The 12,799-nt window shown below is 38.1% G+C and overlaps 1 protein-coding gene across 1 annotated transcript; it reads right to left on the bottom strand.

Moving 5' to 3' along the window:
• Positions 1 to 699: 699 nt before the first annotated feature.
• On the bottom strand, positions 700 to 8,922 carry FMR1NB (FMR1 neighbor). The gene is made up of 5 exons (XM_063345419.1): positions 8,727 to 8,922; positions 7,028 to 7,165; positions 4,372 to 4,468; positions 1,052 to 1,194; positions 700 to 826 (listed from the first exon to the last, which is right to left on the bottom strand). The coding sequence occupies exons 1-4, from the start codon at positions 8,776 to 8,778 to the stop codon at positions 1,092 to 1,094; spliced, it is 390 nt and encodes a 129-aa protein (XP_063201489.1). The 5' UTR covers positions 8,779 to 8,922; the 3' UTR covers positions 700 to 826; positions 1,052 to 1,091.
• Positions 8,923 to 12,799: the final 3,877 nt, after the last annotated feature.

The following is a 12,799-nucleotide window of genomic DNA, read 5'->3' as shown; positions in this document are numbered from 1 at the left end:
GGATTTCACAGACCCTCCAAAAAATGGCCAGTGATTGCATTATTATGGGTGATACTGATTTCTACTGACATTCTTTTAGGTGCTCACTCTTACTTTGCACTCAGCTGCTGAAAACTGTTTCTTTTATTTTTGTTACACTACAGGGAAATGGAAAGAAACTGCATTTTGAAATCACCTACCTTGGGAGACAGGTCATCCAAAGATCAAAGGAAGTTCTGCAGTGCAGTGATACACCACAGAGAGAAACAATGCCAGAGAAAACACTACCACATTCTCCTCAAGTACTTCGTATTTTTGCAAAGCATATTTTTAAAACAATGGCCCAACAGCAGATTTACCAAATCCTCTGCAACCTGGAAACAGCCATTCTCCTCAGTAAAAGTAGCACCACGGATGGCACTATGGTGCCACCCAATACTGAAACACCGTAAGCTTGCCACTTGCTACAAGTTTAATGGATGACAACACTCTTCTTAACCCAGGTAATAGTCTAAAACTGACCTCTCAGCCAAGACAGACACTTAACTGCTATCTTTATATGGCTCCAAAGGGTGCTATATTAATAAGAGAAGACTGGCTTTACTATTCAGGAGTTGCCACAAGCAGTTTTGCCTTTCAGTGTTACCAGCTTTTTTGTACAGGAAATACGGAATGAGCATGAAGACCTAGAAATGAAGACCTTCTATTGCAAAATCAATAGCATCATCAAGGGTGGACAACACTGTATTACTCTGATACTAAAACTAAACTTCTCATTTTCTAGTGCGTATTCAAGTAATCCTGGTGTCCGTCTGCTTGAGGTCTTCAAGATCAACTGGATGTTCCTCTACGCCAAAGGAGGAAAAAAAAATACTGAACATCAGTATGACTAGATTTAGGGACATCTTCACATTTTTTCCAAATCAATACTCTCAGTGCCTTTTGACAAAGTCTACTGGACTGGGAAGCAACAGGCATTCAGTACTGCATATGTTTAGTATTCTACACAGAATTGATATAATATAAGAATCCTAAAAGGAAAGAACAAAAGAATACTCCAAGATAAGTTTACCTTTTTTTTTGTTCTTCTGGTCCTTAGAGTCTTTCTTAAGTCAGTCCAGCAAAGGGACGTAAGTGTCATCACTACGTGCTTTTTTCTTCCGCACAATTTGCTCGAGTTCCTTGTTTGCCCTTCGTAAAGGATTGAGACATTTACTGCAACGTATTAAAACAACAGCTGAAATTAGTTGACTTCCAAAGAAGGAGTTTAGAGAACATCACCTAGACTTTAGCTGTGAAATCCTAGCTCCAGTGAAAAAAACTGCAAAGCTACAGCTAATTTCAGGGGCCATCACAGGATTTAATCACTAGAACATAGACAGATTAAGGCTAGGAAAAGCATTTCAATAAGCTTTTCCCATCTTTTACATTTTCTTCATGAATTTCAGCTCAGCTTCTGACTCATATAATGCAACCGTGACCAGAAATTTCTCTAGTAACTGGTTAACCAAAATCTATGGACTGCCTCCCACAGCTGTACTAGGAATTCAGCAGAAGGAAATGAAGACTTTTCTAATTCTTACGCTATTTTTAAAATCTACACACAATTATTCACATATAGCACTAGTTAAGGGCTCTGCATTTTCCTAACCTTTAGCATCTTAATCTACCCATCACTGCATGTGGTTGTTAACAAAGACTAACAAAACAGAGAAATAAGATATGATAGCACGATTACGGACATAGCAAAAGCATCAGAGAACACAGTTCAAGAAAAGAAATATTATGCTGATAGCACACAAGAGAAACTGTCAATTACCAGGGAAGGAGCAGATGTAGATTCTGCTTCCTGCATGAAAAATACCATTGGAAGGAGACAAATACACAGTATTTATGCAAGTAACAAAGCCTCACTGACTCGGGAAGTTACTAGTGCTGATCAAATGTGGCAACGGGAGGAGTACTCAGCTCCCTCTATCCATTTTACAGGAATTCCATGCTTCTATGTGTTCAGTCTGGCCATGTTATAGAATTACCTCTGCTGTCCTAGTCCTGGGCATCTCTTGACAAACAGCCACTCCAGGCTACATAGCACAAGTGCCTGCAAATGCTTTCCAGGGCTAGTTTGGTCTGTCTCTCTCTCTTTTTTTTTTTTTTTTTTTAAATGTAAATACAGACTCCTATGGGAAACCTTAGAATTTGCTCTAGAAGAGCACAATGGAACTAATCAATTATCCCAAATTTCATCAGCAAAAGCCCTCTTTTTTGATAACTCTAGAGAACAATTTTCACTTTTGTGCACGCCCACTGCAGAACAGTTTTGGCATTATATGCAGGACACTCTCAACAATGACCATACAATATCGAAAACAAAAGAATTTCAAGCCAGAGAGAAGGTTTTAGGGTCATTGAAGGAATGCTTTTCAAAGCCATATGCTCTATAAACTGTCTCTAAAACTGGTAAAACACAAAGTTACAACGTTATAGGATTGCTGCTTTCCTAGAACTCAAATATATGATGTTGAAAATTAAAACCATTTAGCATCTGGTTAATCACTGCATTAAAAAACAAAGCAAAAAACAAGTCATAGCAGAACAGCAATATTCCTAGTTTCACTGTCTATAAAAAAACACCAAAACGATCATTTAAACATTAATGTGAATTCTCTCAAAATGTACACATATTAATTCATTTTCCAGAAAATTTATGATAATTTCATGTTAATTCTTTGCCTCCTGTTTTCAGAGTCACCGATGACTCAGTGCAGCTATCTGTATGCTGAACATCAGCTGTTGAGCACAGCGTAAGATGTAATGTGGAGATTTTCACAGCAGGTTTTGTCTAAATGTGGAACTCCATAGCAAATAGCCATCTGCTAAGCAGCCGCATTAGTAAAGTCTCTGTGTGTGTGTACGTGCATGCATATGATCCCACACAGACTACTAATATCTTTGTAAAGCAAAAGTTTAACACTTAGAGGGGGGAAAAAAAAATCTTCACAAAAAAGACAATTCTGTCATATTAACCAAGCATTAGCCATTCAATATCAACTACCAACTCAGAAAAATAAAGCGCAGTTATGTTAATACATCCATCTTAGTTTAATGATTTTGATGTTGTGGAGCTTATGTCTTCCCATTATCACAAGAACATACACACATGCCAAAACTCTTCACAGTATCAAACGCTAAACTACTCGCACAGCACTCACAGGCTGTAATATGCCTTATACACTAAAAATTTGCACACTGCATGTCATCAGCATTACAGAGAATTAATTCATTTTTCTCTCAAGTATGCTCCCAGTTCATCTTTCTTACTCTGTTCAGGCCTACTACTTCATTCTTTCCTTCTGTGTCTTACTGCATAACTCTAGGTCTATCCCACACAGACACATTTCTACTTGTTCCTCTTGACAAACTACTTTTTCTCATTTATTTCTTCCCTATTATCTTTCAGACAATTCATTCCTGCTTGCACACGTCATTTCCTGTGCAGCAGCCAACTGTTTACCATAGGCAAGTAGGCAACGTCACTCTTTTGTAGAAGTCCCTTCAAAGGCAGTGGTAAAAGAACCATTTTTGTCTCCCTTCTTTCTCCCTGTGATTTTTGAGAGCCAAGGCAAGCAGCAGGAAATTTTCTCACTTGTTTTTGTTTAAACTCATGTTAACAAAGTGAAATTAACTTTTCCTCAAACTTTACTTTTTCTTTGCACTCAGGACACTGTGTCCTCAAAACCTATTCTGGGATGAACAGGATGGACGGTGTGCAGCGTTGCAGGCTGCCCGACAGCTTGATTTGCTCTTAAGTCTCATTCACCATCTTTTTTGCCCACAACTGGCAGTTGGTGTTGCCTTCCTGCCAAAGTGGAGAAGAATGGAAACCAAGTTCCTTTTTTGAGAAGCAGGGGCAGAAAGTGGAGGACAATAACTGGAGAGTCAAGGGAGCAACAGTCTGGTCTTCCCTAAGTCAGCATAACAGCCCAGCAGAGGATGCGCTCCCTACGGAGCTGAACTCAAGGCCCGACCACTCAAGCTCCATTCGAGTCTTCACACACAGACTTCTTTTCTAACCTGCAGGGAGCGTGCCTTCATGTTTTACGTGCAATTTCCCAAGCACGAGAAGTAAGATTAAGTCCAAGTCCTTTATAACTGGGTCTTTAGAGAGAATACTGTCGCGTTAATAAACTTTTCTTCCTTAAGCCAAATTGACTCTCTGGTTTATGTAACTTCAAAATGGAAGAACTCCTTTTTTATGTTTGCACATTAGTTTCTTGCCTTTTTTCACAGTCTTTTCTCCACTCACTAACTTAAAACATGTCAGTTGTCCATATTTTCTATGTTTAGAAGCGGTACCTCATAAGTTTGGTCTGGTCATGCTCTAATGCTTACCTTTTCTGCAAACCGGCACAGCAACACAATGGTAGACACCCCAAAATCAAAAGTCCTCCTGCCACAAGCACAAGCACTCGAAATGTCTGTTGCATACCTGTAGAGTCAGCAGAAGTTTGCATTAGTAATGAATCATTCTGAGATAAATGTAGAGGTATAGCTGACAGAGACTAGGCTGTAAGAGAGACACGTATGTATGTATGTATCTCAGCCAGCAACACAACGGAAAAAAGTGTTAGAAGTGAGCTCAGATGTGAAAGATCAAGTCTCAAATTTGACCTGAGCTCAAATAGTATTTGGTTGGTCTCAGAAGCAACTGGAGTTTGAGCGAGCCAAGGGCATGGGGGCAGAAAATAAATAAATAAATAAATAAATAAATAAATAAATAAATAAATAAAGAAGAAATCCAAGTCCTTTAGAAGTTCCTTTAAGAATGGAGACAAAAATCATGCAAATGAATGCTATTTATCTATTTCAGTTAATAACTTTTGCAGCATTTTCGCAAAGCCTCATCTTATTCGTAGTGAAATTCAAGACAAAACTCCCCCATAAGAAGTATGCAGCCTGTGACCACCTTACAGAAATGCAAGTGCCATGAGTCTAATATCTGCTAAGCGCTTCTCTTTTGTCAACAGATTGCTACAAGGCAAACAGCATGTGCTCCCAGGGCAGTAAGTGTTTGTATTTTCTTTGGACATATGTTGTACATCCAGGAGCATTCAAGGAGCTAATTAATCCATGAACAAATAATTCTGTAAAATAGTCAGCCCTTGATATTTATGTTCAAACAATAAAAGCTTAACTGGAATGAGGAATCAAGCAGTCACAGCTGAATAAGCATATTTAATTTTAACATTTGCTTGAGTGTGTGACCTAAAAATGAGCAGAAGAGCTACAATTTCCACTGTACAGCTTTTCTTCTCGCTATAGTGAAGTGTCTTTTATACATAAAGACACTGCCTTCTGCACTCACTGCCTTCTGAGTGAGCCTAGACAAGCAGAAAGAGACTTCATGTTAGCTTACAAGTATTCCCTTGGGATTTCACATCTACATTAAGTCAACACTTCCTGAAAACTGGATATCATCTCTGAAATCAGTGGAGGTATGCCAAATTATATCAGGAAGCCCTAAACCATTAAGTTCTAGATTATGGTTTCTTTTTACTAATTTAACATCCACGTTTGGCAAGATTGTCTTCCTGCTTAATTGTTGGTGGAAAAAAAGGATACAACATAACAGGGATTGCTGTGTTAGAAAAAATATTGTCATATTTAGCTTTGTTCCTATTTAAGTCTATGATGAATCTCCAAATATCACTCTAACATCTTCACATTGTTCCTGACAGAAAATTATGAGATATGAGTCTAGTGTCAGCGCATGAGACAAAGGACACAAATTAAGACACAAAATTCCATCTGAACATATTTTTTTTCTTCTTCTTCTGTGAAGGTTCAAATAACAGGAACAGGTTGCCTGGAGAGGTTGTGGAGTCTCTGTCCTAGGATATATTCAAAACTTGACTGAACACAGCCCTGGGAAACCTGTTGTAGCTGACCCTGCTTGAGCAGGGAGGATTGGACTACGTGTTCTTGAGACGTCCCTTCCAAACCCAGTAATTCTGTGTCTAATAAAAAGACTCTAATGTTTTTGCATTTTTCAGATTGTTGAAGCAACTTCACTGTGAAAAGCAAGAACTGTTTCTACAAAGCTGTACAAACAGGAAAAAAAGTTATGACAAAAATTAAGATTTGATTCAATCCTTTCAGTAAAGCAGAGATTACCACAGAGTTATGTGCAAAGGTAGGACACACAAAAATAGTTTGTTGCATTCTTTCCTATGAGACAGAAAAATAATCATGCACACTAAGTCTATGCTCAAAGAAAAGTAAAAGGTAAAATATTACATTAAGGCTAGAATTTGAGAACCCAGAACCACAAAACATCGGTTGTAAGAGACTTCTGCACCTCACGTAGACCAACCTTCTTCCTGAAGGAAGGCAACCACCATGAGATCAAGTAAGCTGTGTCTTTGTCCAGCCAAGTCTTGAAAACCTCCAAGGATGGTGACTCCACCACCTTTCTGATGATTTGTTCTAGAGTTGCACTACTTCATAATGAACTCTTTCCCCTAATGTCCAAGGTAAATTTCTCAAGCATCAATTAGTGGCAATTCCCACTTGTTATATCATCTGGTTCTACCACGAATTTGTGGCTCCCTCACCTTAGTAACTGCCCTTCTAAACAGCCCTCAGTAGCTATTAAATAACCAATCAATCAGCCTCCTCTTTAACTGATTAAATACATCCAGTTCCTTCACCTTTTCTTCATAGCACTTTCAGAGCCACTACTACTTTGGATTAAACTCCCTTTCCACAAATAAAGCCTTCACTCCGTTCTTTGTACTAACATGTGTGACTACGTTTGTATCACATCACTTGTTCTTTGCTTGTGCTTGGGTTGACAAGATATCCAGACAACTCTTTGTCAATTAATTGTTTTCTGTATTAATACACATGCAGAAATAAATGCAAGGTTACACTTATTTTGAAACGTGGTGACCTGAAAAACTAAAGGAAGAAACAGAAATGACAATTGTATTGTCTGACCAGAAGCAGCATTTGGCTATGAGGCAGTAATCTACAGAAGCGTACTTACTGTCTTCAAATGGCATGTAACATGGCAGTTCATGGCTGGCTTTTGAAGGACAACATTTATTTTTCAAGCATTCAGTTATGTTAAGGCTCTCTCCTACGTGACAAGGAATTAAGGTTTGTTCATCTTTGTGATGGCATGCTTTAAAAAAAAAAGAAATAATATGTAAGATCTCTATTTTAGGAACAACGCTCAAAAGGGAGTTATCATTTTGTTGTCTCTGGAATGTTTTGATAGAGTAATCCTGCCAGAAAGAAGTATCATTGACTTTCGCGTATGTTTTTTCCCTAACACTAATCAGTCTTTATATTAAAATTAACAGAAAAGCTAAAGTCATGTCATAGAAAATCTTAAGTAATTTGCTTTGTTTCAATGATGAGAAACATTTATGAAAGTAAATCTTAACACCATTGTGCCACTTTTTTGTACTTAGATTTGTAAAGTAAGTGGGAAAGACAAACTAAATTTTCTGACTGGACTCTTTCTAATTAAAAAAAGGAAACACAAATTCAAGACAATTTTTTTTTTTTTAAGGGTCCAGCATAGAACATATTGCAACTAACCATCTGTTTGGCACTAATGGCATGTTTCTGCAAGCACCTGAAAGCCAGCTGATAGGGACAAAACTCCAAGACATCCAATCCAGTTACTGAACAAATATTTAAGCAATTTTTAAAATTTGCTATTTAATAACAGAGTACTGAAAAACATGAGGTCATCTGTGCGAAGAGCTTAAACATTTAAGATGATAAAAAATAGTACATGTCTATTTAATTACTGTAAAACTTGGTATCACATCCCTTAGATGACACTTTCACAGCAGCTGCAAAGCATCATTTGGTTCCAACACCAGTGCCAAGACTGGCCGCGTTGTCAGTCTCATGTTTACCATAGACACTAATGGTAGCCAAATTCAGTTTATTAAGTGGGGTATCAGGCACTTCACAAGACCCCTTTACTTAGGGCTAGGTGGTAGGAATAGCAGTGCAGGTACTCCGATATTAAGGTAAAGCAGAAACGTAGTAAGTGAGAAGTGGTATTTCTGCTTCTCCTTTCTCTTTGTGATCCAATTAGGGAACCAGGCTTGCAATTTTTGTACTTGCCAAGCCCTTTCTGTGTTCACAGATATTATCTTTCTTATTGATATTAGCAAATTAACATTGCAATTTCCTTCTCACTAATTTTATGACATAATGTAGTTCTTGTCATTTAACTTGAGCAGTCCAAAAGGCGAGTGGTTCAGCGTAAGCTACTGGCCCTGGAGCCTTCCTTCACCAGTAGAAGTGGGAGATTTTGTAGGTCAAAATCCTTCTCTTACTCAGGATGTGCCACCAAATTGCTCTTTTCTTCCTATGCGTATAGGGGAAGACTAGAAACCTAGTTCAGATCAGATACAACACCACAAAGCAAGGTGGATCCTATGCCAAACTGTCCAGCATTTCTAATTTCTAGCTCAATCACATGACTGATGATGAAGGGTTTTGTAGGAGGGTAGTCACACAGTGGAAGCAAATTTATGATTGTTCCAAAGTGGCAGTTAACAATATCATATTGAAGAGATCTAGTGAGTTTTACGGTATCAGACTAAGGGTTTTAAATACACTAAAAGCTGACAGGTAGGAGTGGGAGGGTGGCCTGGAAGTGAGGCAGAAGAAGGGGAAAGGGAAGAGAAACAACACTACAGGGATGAGGTGACACTTACTCACTGGCCTGAAGAAGCTTAAGAGAGCTTCATACACATCTTTCAGATTCATGCTAAAGTTGCTGGGTGCCACTTCACTTTTTTCTAAAACATGCTCAGTTGGTGATGCAAAACCTGAAAGCTCATAATGATTAGCTCATTACCAGCAAAATATCCATAATTAATTAAATGCAATGACATTTTCATACTGATTATCTTTCATTATGAAGACATTTATAGTCATTATGAATTGTGACTACTGATGGCTAGCAAGGTTAGGCGTAGATGTCTTTCTGTTGTATTCAATTATACTACTTCAAATTGCTTCATGAACCACAATGAGTACAGAACTAAAGCTGTGAAATTTAAATTAAAGAATCCATTCAGGTGGAAATTGCCAAGATAAGAAGCCCTACTGTTCACCTATAAGGTGCAGGCTAGATGAAAGCTCTGTGTTATATCCATGGATGTATTTCCCTTATGTATGCAAGCAGAACTTTTGGCGTTTGTTTCAGATAAAGATCAGACCGCAACTCAAATACAGAAATGTGGTGACAGGCAGCTTTATCAGATACAACCAAACATGCATCTACCCCAACATCTTATTTCAGACAGTGACCTGCAGCAGTTGTGTAGAAAAGAGCAAAACATCTCTGAATATAGAGGTACTGGAGTATTTTCCCAAACCCTAGTGATTCGTGGCTCTAGGACTTGTGATCGCCTTTCATTTACGCTACTCTGAAAAATGTGGCATCAGTAAACCTTGTTGCCTCACAACATCTTTTTCATGAAACCAAAAGTGCAAGTCACAGTGGGACCCTACAATGCAGAAAGAAACCCAGACCCTGTATTCCTATTTTCTTGCCTTTTTTCTCTCTCAATACAAGAAACTTACACATTCACAACTTTAATGGCTTTCAGGGATGGAGTTTATTGAAAGCCATTTCATGGTTTTATAGCTCCTTGTGACCAGAACTGAGATCATGGCCCAACCAAAAACTACAGTATTGAACAACTTCAGTCTTTTGGACGATTCTTCAGCTAGCAGCACCAGGAGCCCCAAGTGTATAAATTCTCTATTTGCCCTAGGGCACAACTTGCCTCTTGTGTGCCGTACAGAACTCCCTTGGGAAAAAGAAGCATCAGAGTAGAGAGAATGGAACCTATGTCAAAATAGAGAATCTGAAACAAACGTATAGCAAAAATGTGACCAGCAAAGTTCACACAAACAGTTATGTCATGGTCCCCCTGCCCACCAGTAATCAAGACAGAAGAGCAGAAAAATTTAAAGATTTTGCAGTGATTTCACAGGGAGTTCATCAGCTGAAGTATCTGACAATCAGTTTGGTAAGAATCAGCTGAATATATGACCATGTTTAAAGAGCCAAGCCATATACAAAGGTTTAATGGGCACTGCTGATCAATACAAGCTGCATCGCATACTTATGAATCACATTTATATCTATGTTAGAGCTCACACATACACACCCCAGAAATTTTATTTTTTTTTTTAAACCAGAATGACAACTTCATACAGATATTGCAGAAGCATTTTACAATGATACTTGCAGCAACTGACAGCCTTTCACCAAGATCTGAAAAGGCAGTCTCTGAATTCTGGTTTCTCAATGCATAAAGGATCAAATGCAAGTTTAATGTGTGGGCTGATCCTTTCCACCCACGTCAGATGACCATATTTAACTTCTGGTGTGAGTGCAAGTTATCAGCCAAAAATGTCTGCTAACTATTTTAAGCCACCTTCTGTAGTAAGCAAAAATACATCAAATCTCAACAGATTATAGAAATCCCCTCAACTGTATGCTGGAGGGGAAAAAAAAGAAAAAAAAAAAAAAAGGAGTGGGGGGCAGGCAATAGGAGTATCTATAATCAAAGTTAAAATAAAAGGAAGCTAGACTACCAGGGATGAAACAACCAGCATTGTCGTACAATGAGGGAAACGGCAACTTTAGTTTGGGGAAAAAAAAGCAAAACAAAACACAAAACACTGCTGTATTTAAGTGTCAGGACTGATCAATCCTATCCAGAGTAATTAACTGTAACACGTTTCAGTATTTTTCAATCACTACCAAGACAACAGAATTGTAAACTTAATTTCTTGCTTGTAAAAATACTTGCTGCTTCTATGAAAATGCTTTTCTCCTTGCAATACTCACTTGAATTGATGCTATAAAGCAACACGAGTACCACACAGTTCCACGCTAGATGGGTGCCAGTTAGCAGCATTACTGCAATGAACCCAACAGTAATAGTAGGTATGTGGTTATGTATTAAAAAAAAATATATATATATTCATATTAACTTCGTATTTATGGATTAGAAGAAACATGACAGCAGATTGTTGCACAGAGCAGGACTGCCTTATTTGCAATAAGGAGGCCAAACCCAGTAATTTTTTTTTTTTTGCAAGAAGTGATTTTAAAGAAATTACTCATTTAAAGAGATCACAAAAGGAGGCAATCTTGTTAACAGAGACTAGCCAAAAAATGATCTCTCTGAATCATCTCAGAGCTGGACAACCAACACCTTAAAAAGATCACTTCTATCTAAAAATTTTAATCTGGGTGTAATGAACAGGATCAGGACTGAAGAAATAAAAATTGTTGGAAGTTTACAATCGAATTCTAGTTTAGCTTGTTGAATTCTTCAGAGCGTATAAGATGCTTTGGATAAGAACATTTTTGAAAGGTGGTCTGAAATTATATCATGGATAAAAATACTTTTAGAAATCCCCAGCCATGCATAGTGATCTAACAGCAGGTTTAAGCTGGGTTTTTTACCTCCAACCAACCCCTGAGGATTGCTTTGCCAGATGCTCTACTGCACTTCACCTGCTGCTCCTGTTGTTACCCTAAAAAAGTCTTTTTCAATTATTACAACATGTATTTAGTTGTTAAAACAGCTTAAACCTAGAGGTTATTTTATTAGTATTGGTAAGGGAGGAGAACCCCATTTTCCGAAGTGCTGTACAGGGAAAAGAAAGATTGCATTTTACACAGGTATTGGCCTTTGAAGGGTCTGTTCTCTCCGCACTCCTGCTGCTAAATAAGGAAAGCTTTCCTGCCATTGGAATGAACCTGTTCTGTAGAGTAATATACAAACACATTGGGTCCCACAGAGAAACCTTGGTAGTTAAATGTGAAATAATTTCTTAAGAGGATACGAATCATGTTTTCCTACACATCTATTAAAATCTAATGCTATCCAGGAGAAATCAGGAAGAGGAAAACACTTCCTGGGAGAAAGAAAACAAGGGAAGTAGAGGTAATTTCAATTTTCCTCATTACGTGCTACTTTTGCTATCTTCTCTGCTACTGTTGGAAGACCACAGCTATCCAGAGCACAGCAGCTACAAGCTTGTTACGCACGACGACGTGGAATTGAAGCTCATCACAATGGGCTCCTGGTTCCTACGATGCACCTCAGAATGAACATACAGATGTGATAAATGCTTCAGAGTGCCCAGAAAAATGCTGCACATGCAGATTGAAAAAAAATCAGCCTCCCCCCCATTGACTTTCCTTGCTGTAACTGCAGTCTACACCTAAGGCTCAACCTGAGTCCACGAACCAAACAAAGCACATCCAACGTCCCAAACAATTCTGTGTTATACCATTTCTGCAATGCTCAAGGTCTTAGTCACGTACACAGACCACATCCATGGCTTTGGCTGGTGGTTTTTTTGTTTATTTTGCTTTTTAAATTAACTGCTTTTATTGGAAATCAGTTTCTTATATTCAGTGCAAAACTGTATGGAAAGGTCTTGTCCTATTGAACCCTCAGCATAAACACAAAATAATCATCTATCATTGTTGCTCTTTTTTATTATCCACTTGTATACAGTACTCAAAGCACACAAAAATTACTGCTTTGAAGCCTATTGTAAAGAAATTTTTAAACAACATAAAAAGTAATAGCGGCAACTAATTGATATTCATGGTTTAGTAGCAATTATTTATCTCCACCACGAATTGCTCACGATAGATTTTTTTAACCGTGAAAGCAAGAGTGACAGATGCAGGATAAATCTAAAAATTTGCTAGTAGAAAAAAGATTAATTCCTTGACGCAGGCAGA

Source organism: Chroicocephalus ridibundus, chromosome 9 (genome assembly GCF_963924245.1).
Source record: "Chroicocephalus ridibundus chromosome 9, bChrRid1.1, whole genome shotgun sequence".
Classification (NCBI taxonomy): Eukaryota; Metazoa; Chordata; class Aves; order Charadriiformes; family Laridae; genus Chroicocephalus; species Chroicocephalus ridibundus.
Note: the sequence above shows the minus strand (reverse complement) of the source record. Positions and strands in the feature narration are given on the sequence as shown.

Excerpts from the sequence above, each read along its gene's own strand:
- FMR1NB (XM_063345419.1), bottom strand. The coding sequence starts at position 8,778 with ATGAATCTGAAAGATGTGTATGAAGCTCTCTTAAGCTTCTTCAGGCCA. Across the intron at positions 4,469-7,027 it reads TTACATGCCATTTGAAGACA|GTATGCAACAGACATTTCGA; the intron begins GTAAGTACGCTT and ends CTGACTCTACAG. Across the intron at positions 1,195-4,371 it reads TGTGCCGGTTTGCAGAAAAG|TAAATGTCTCAATCCTTTAC; the intron begins GTAAGCATTAGA and ends AATACGTTGCAG.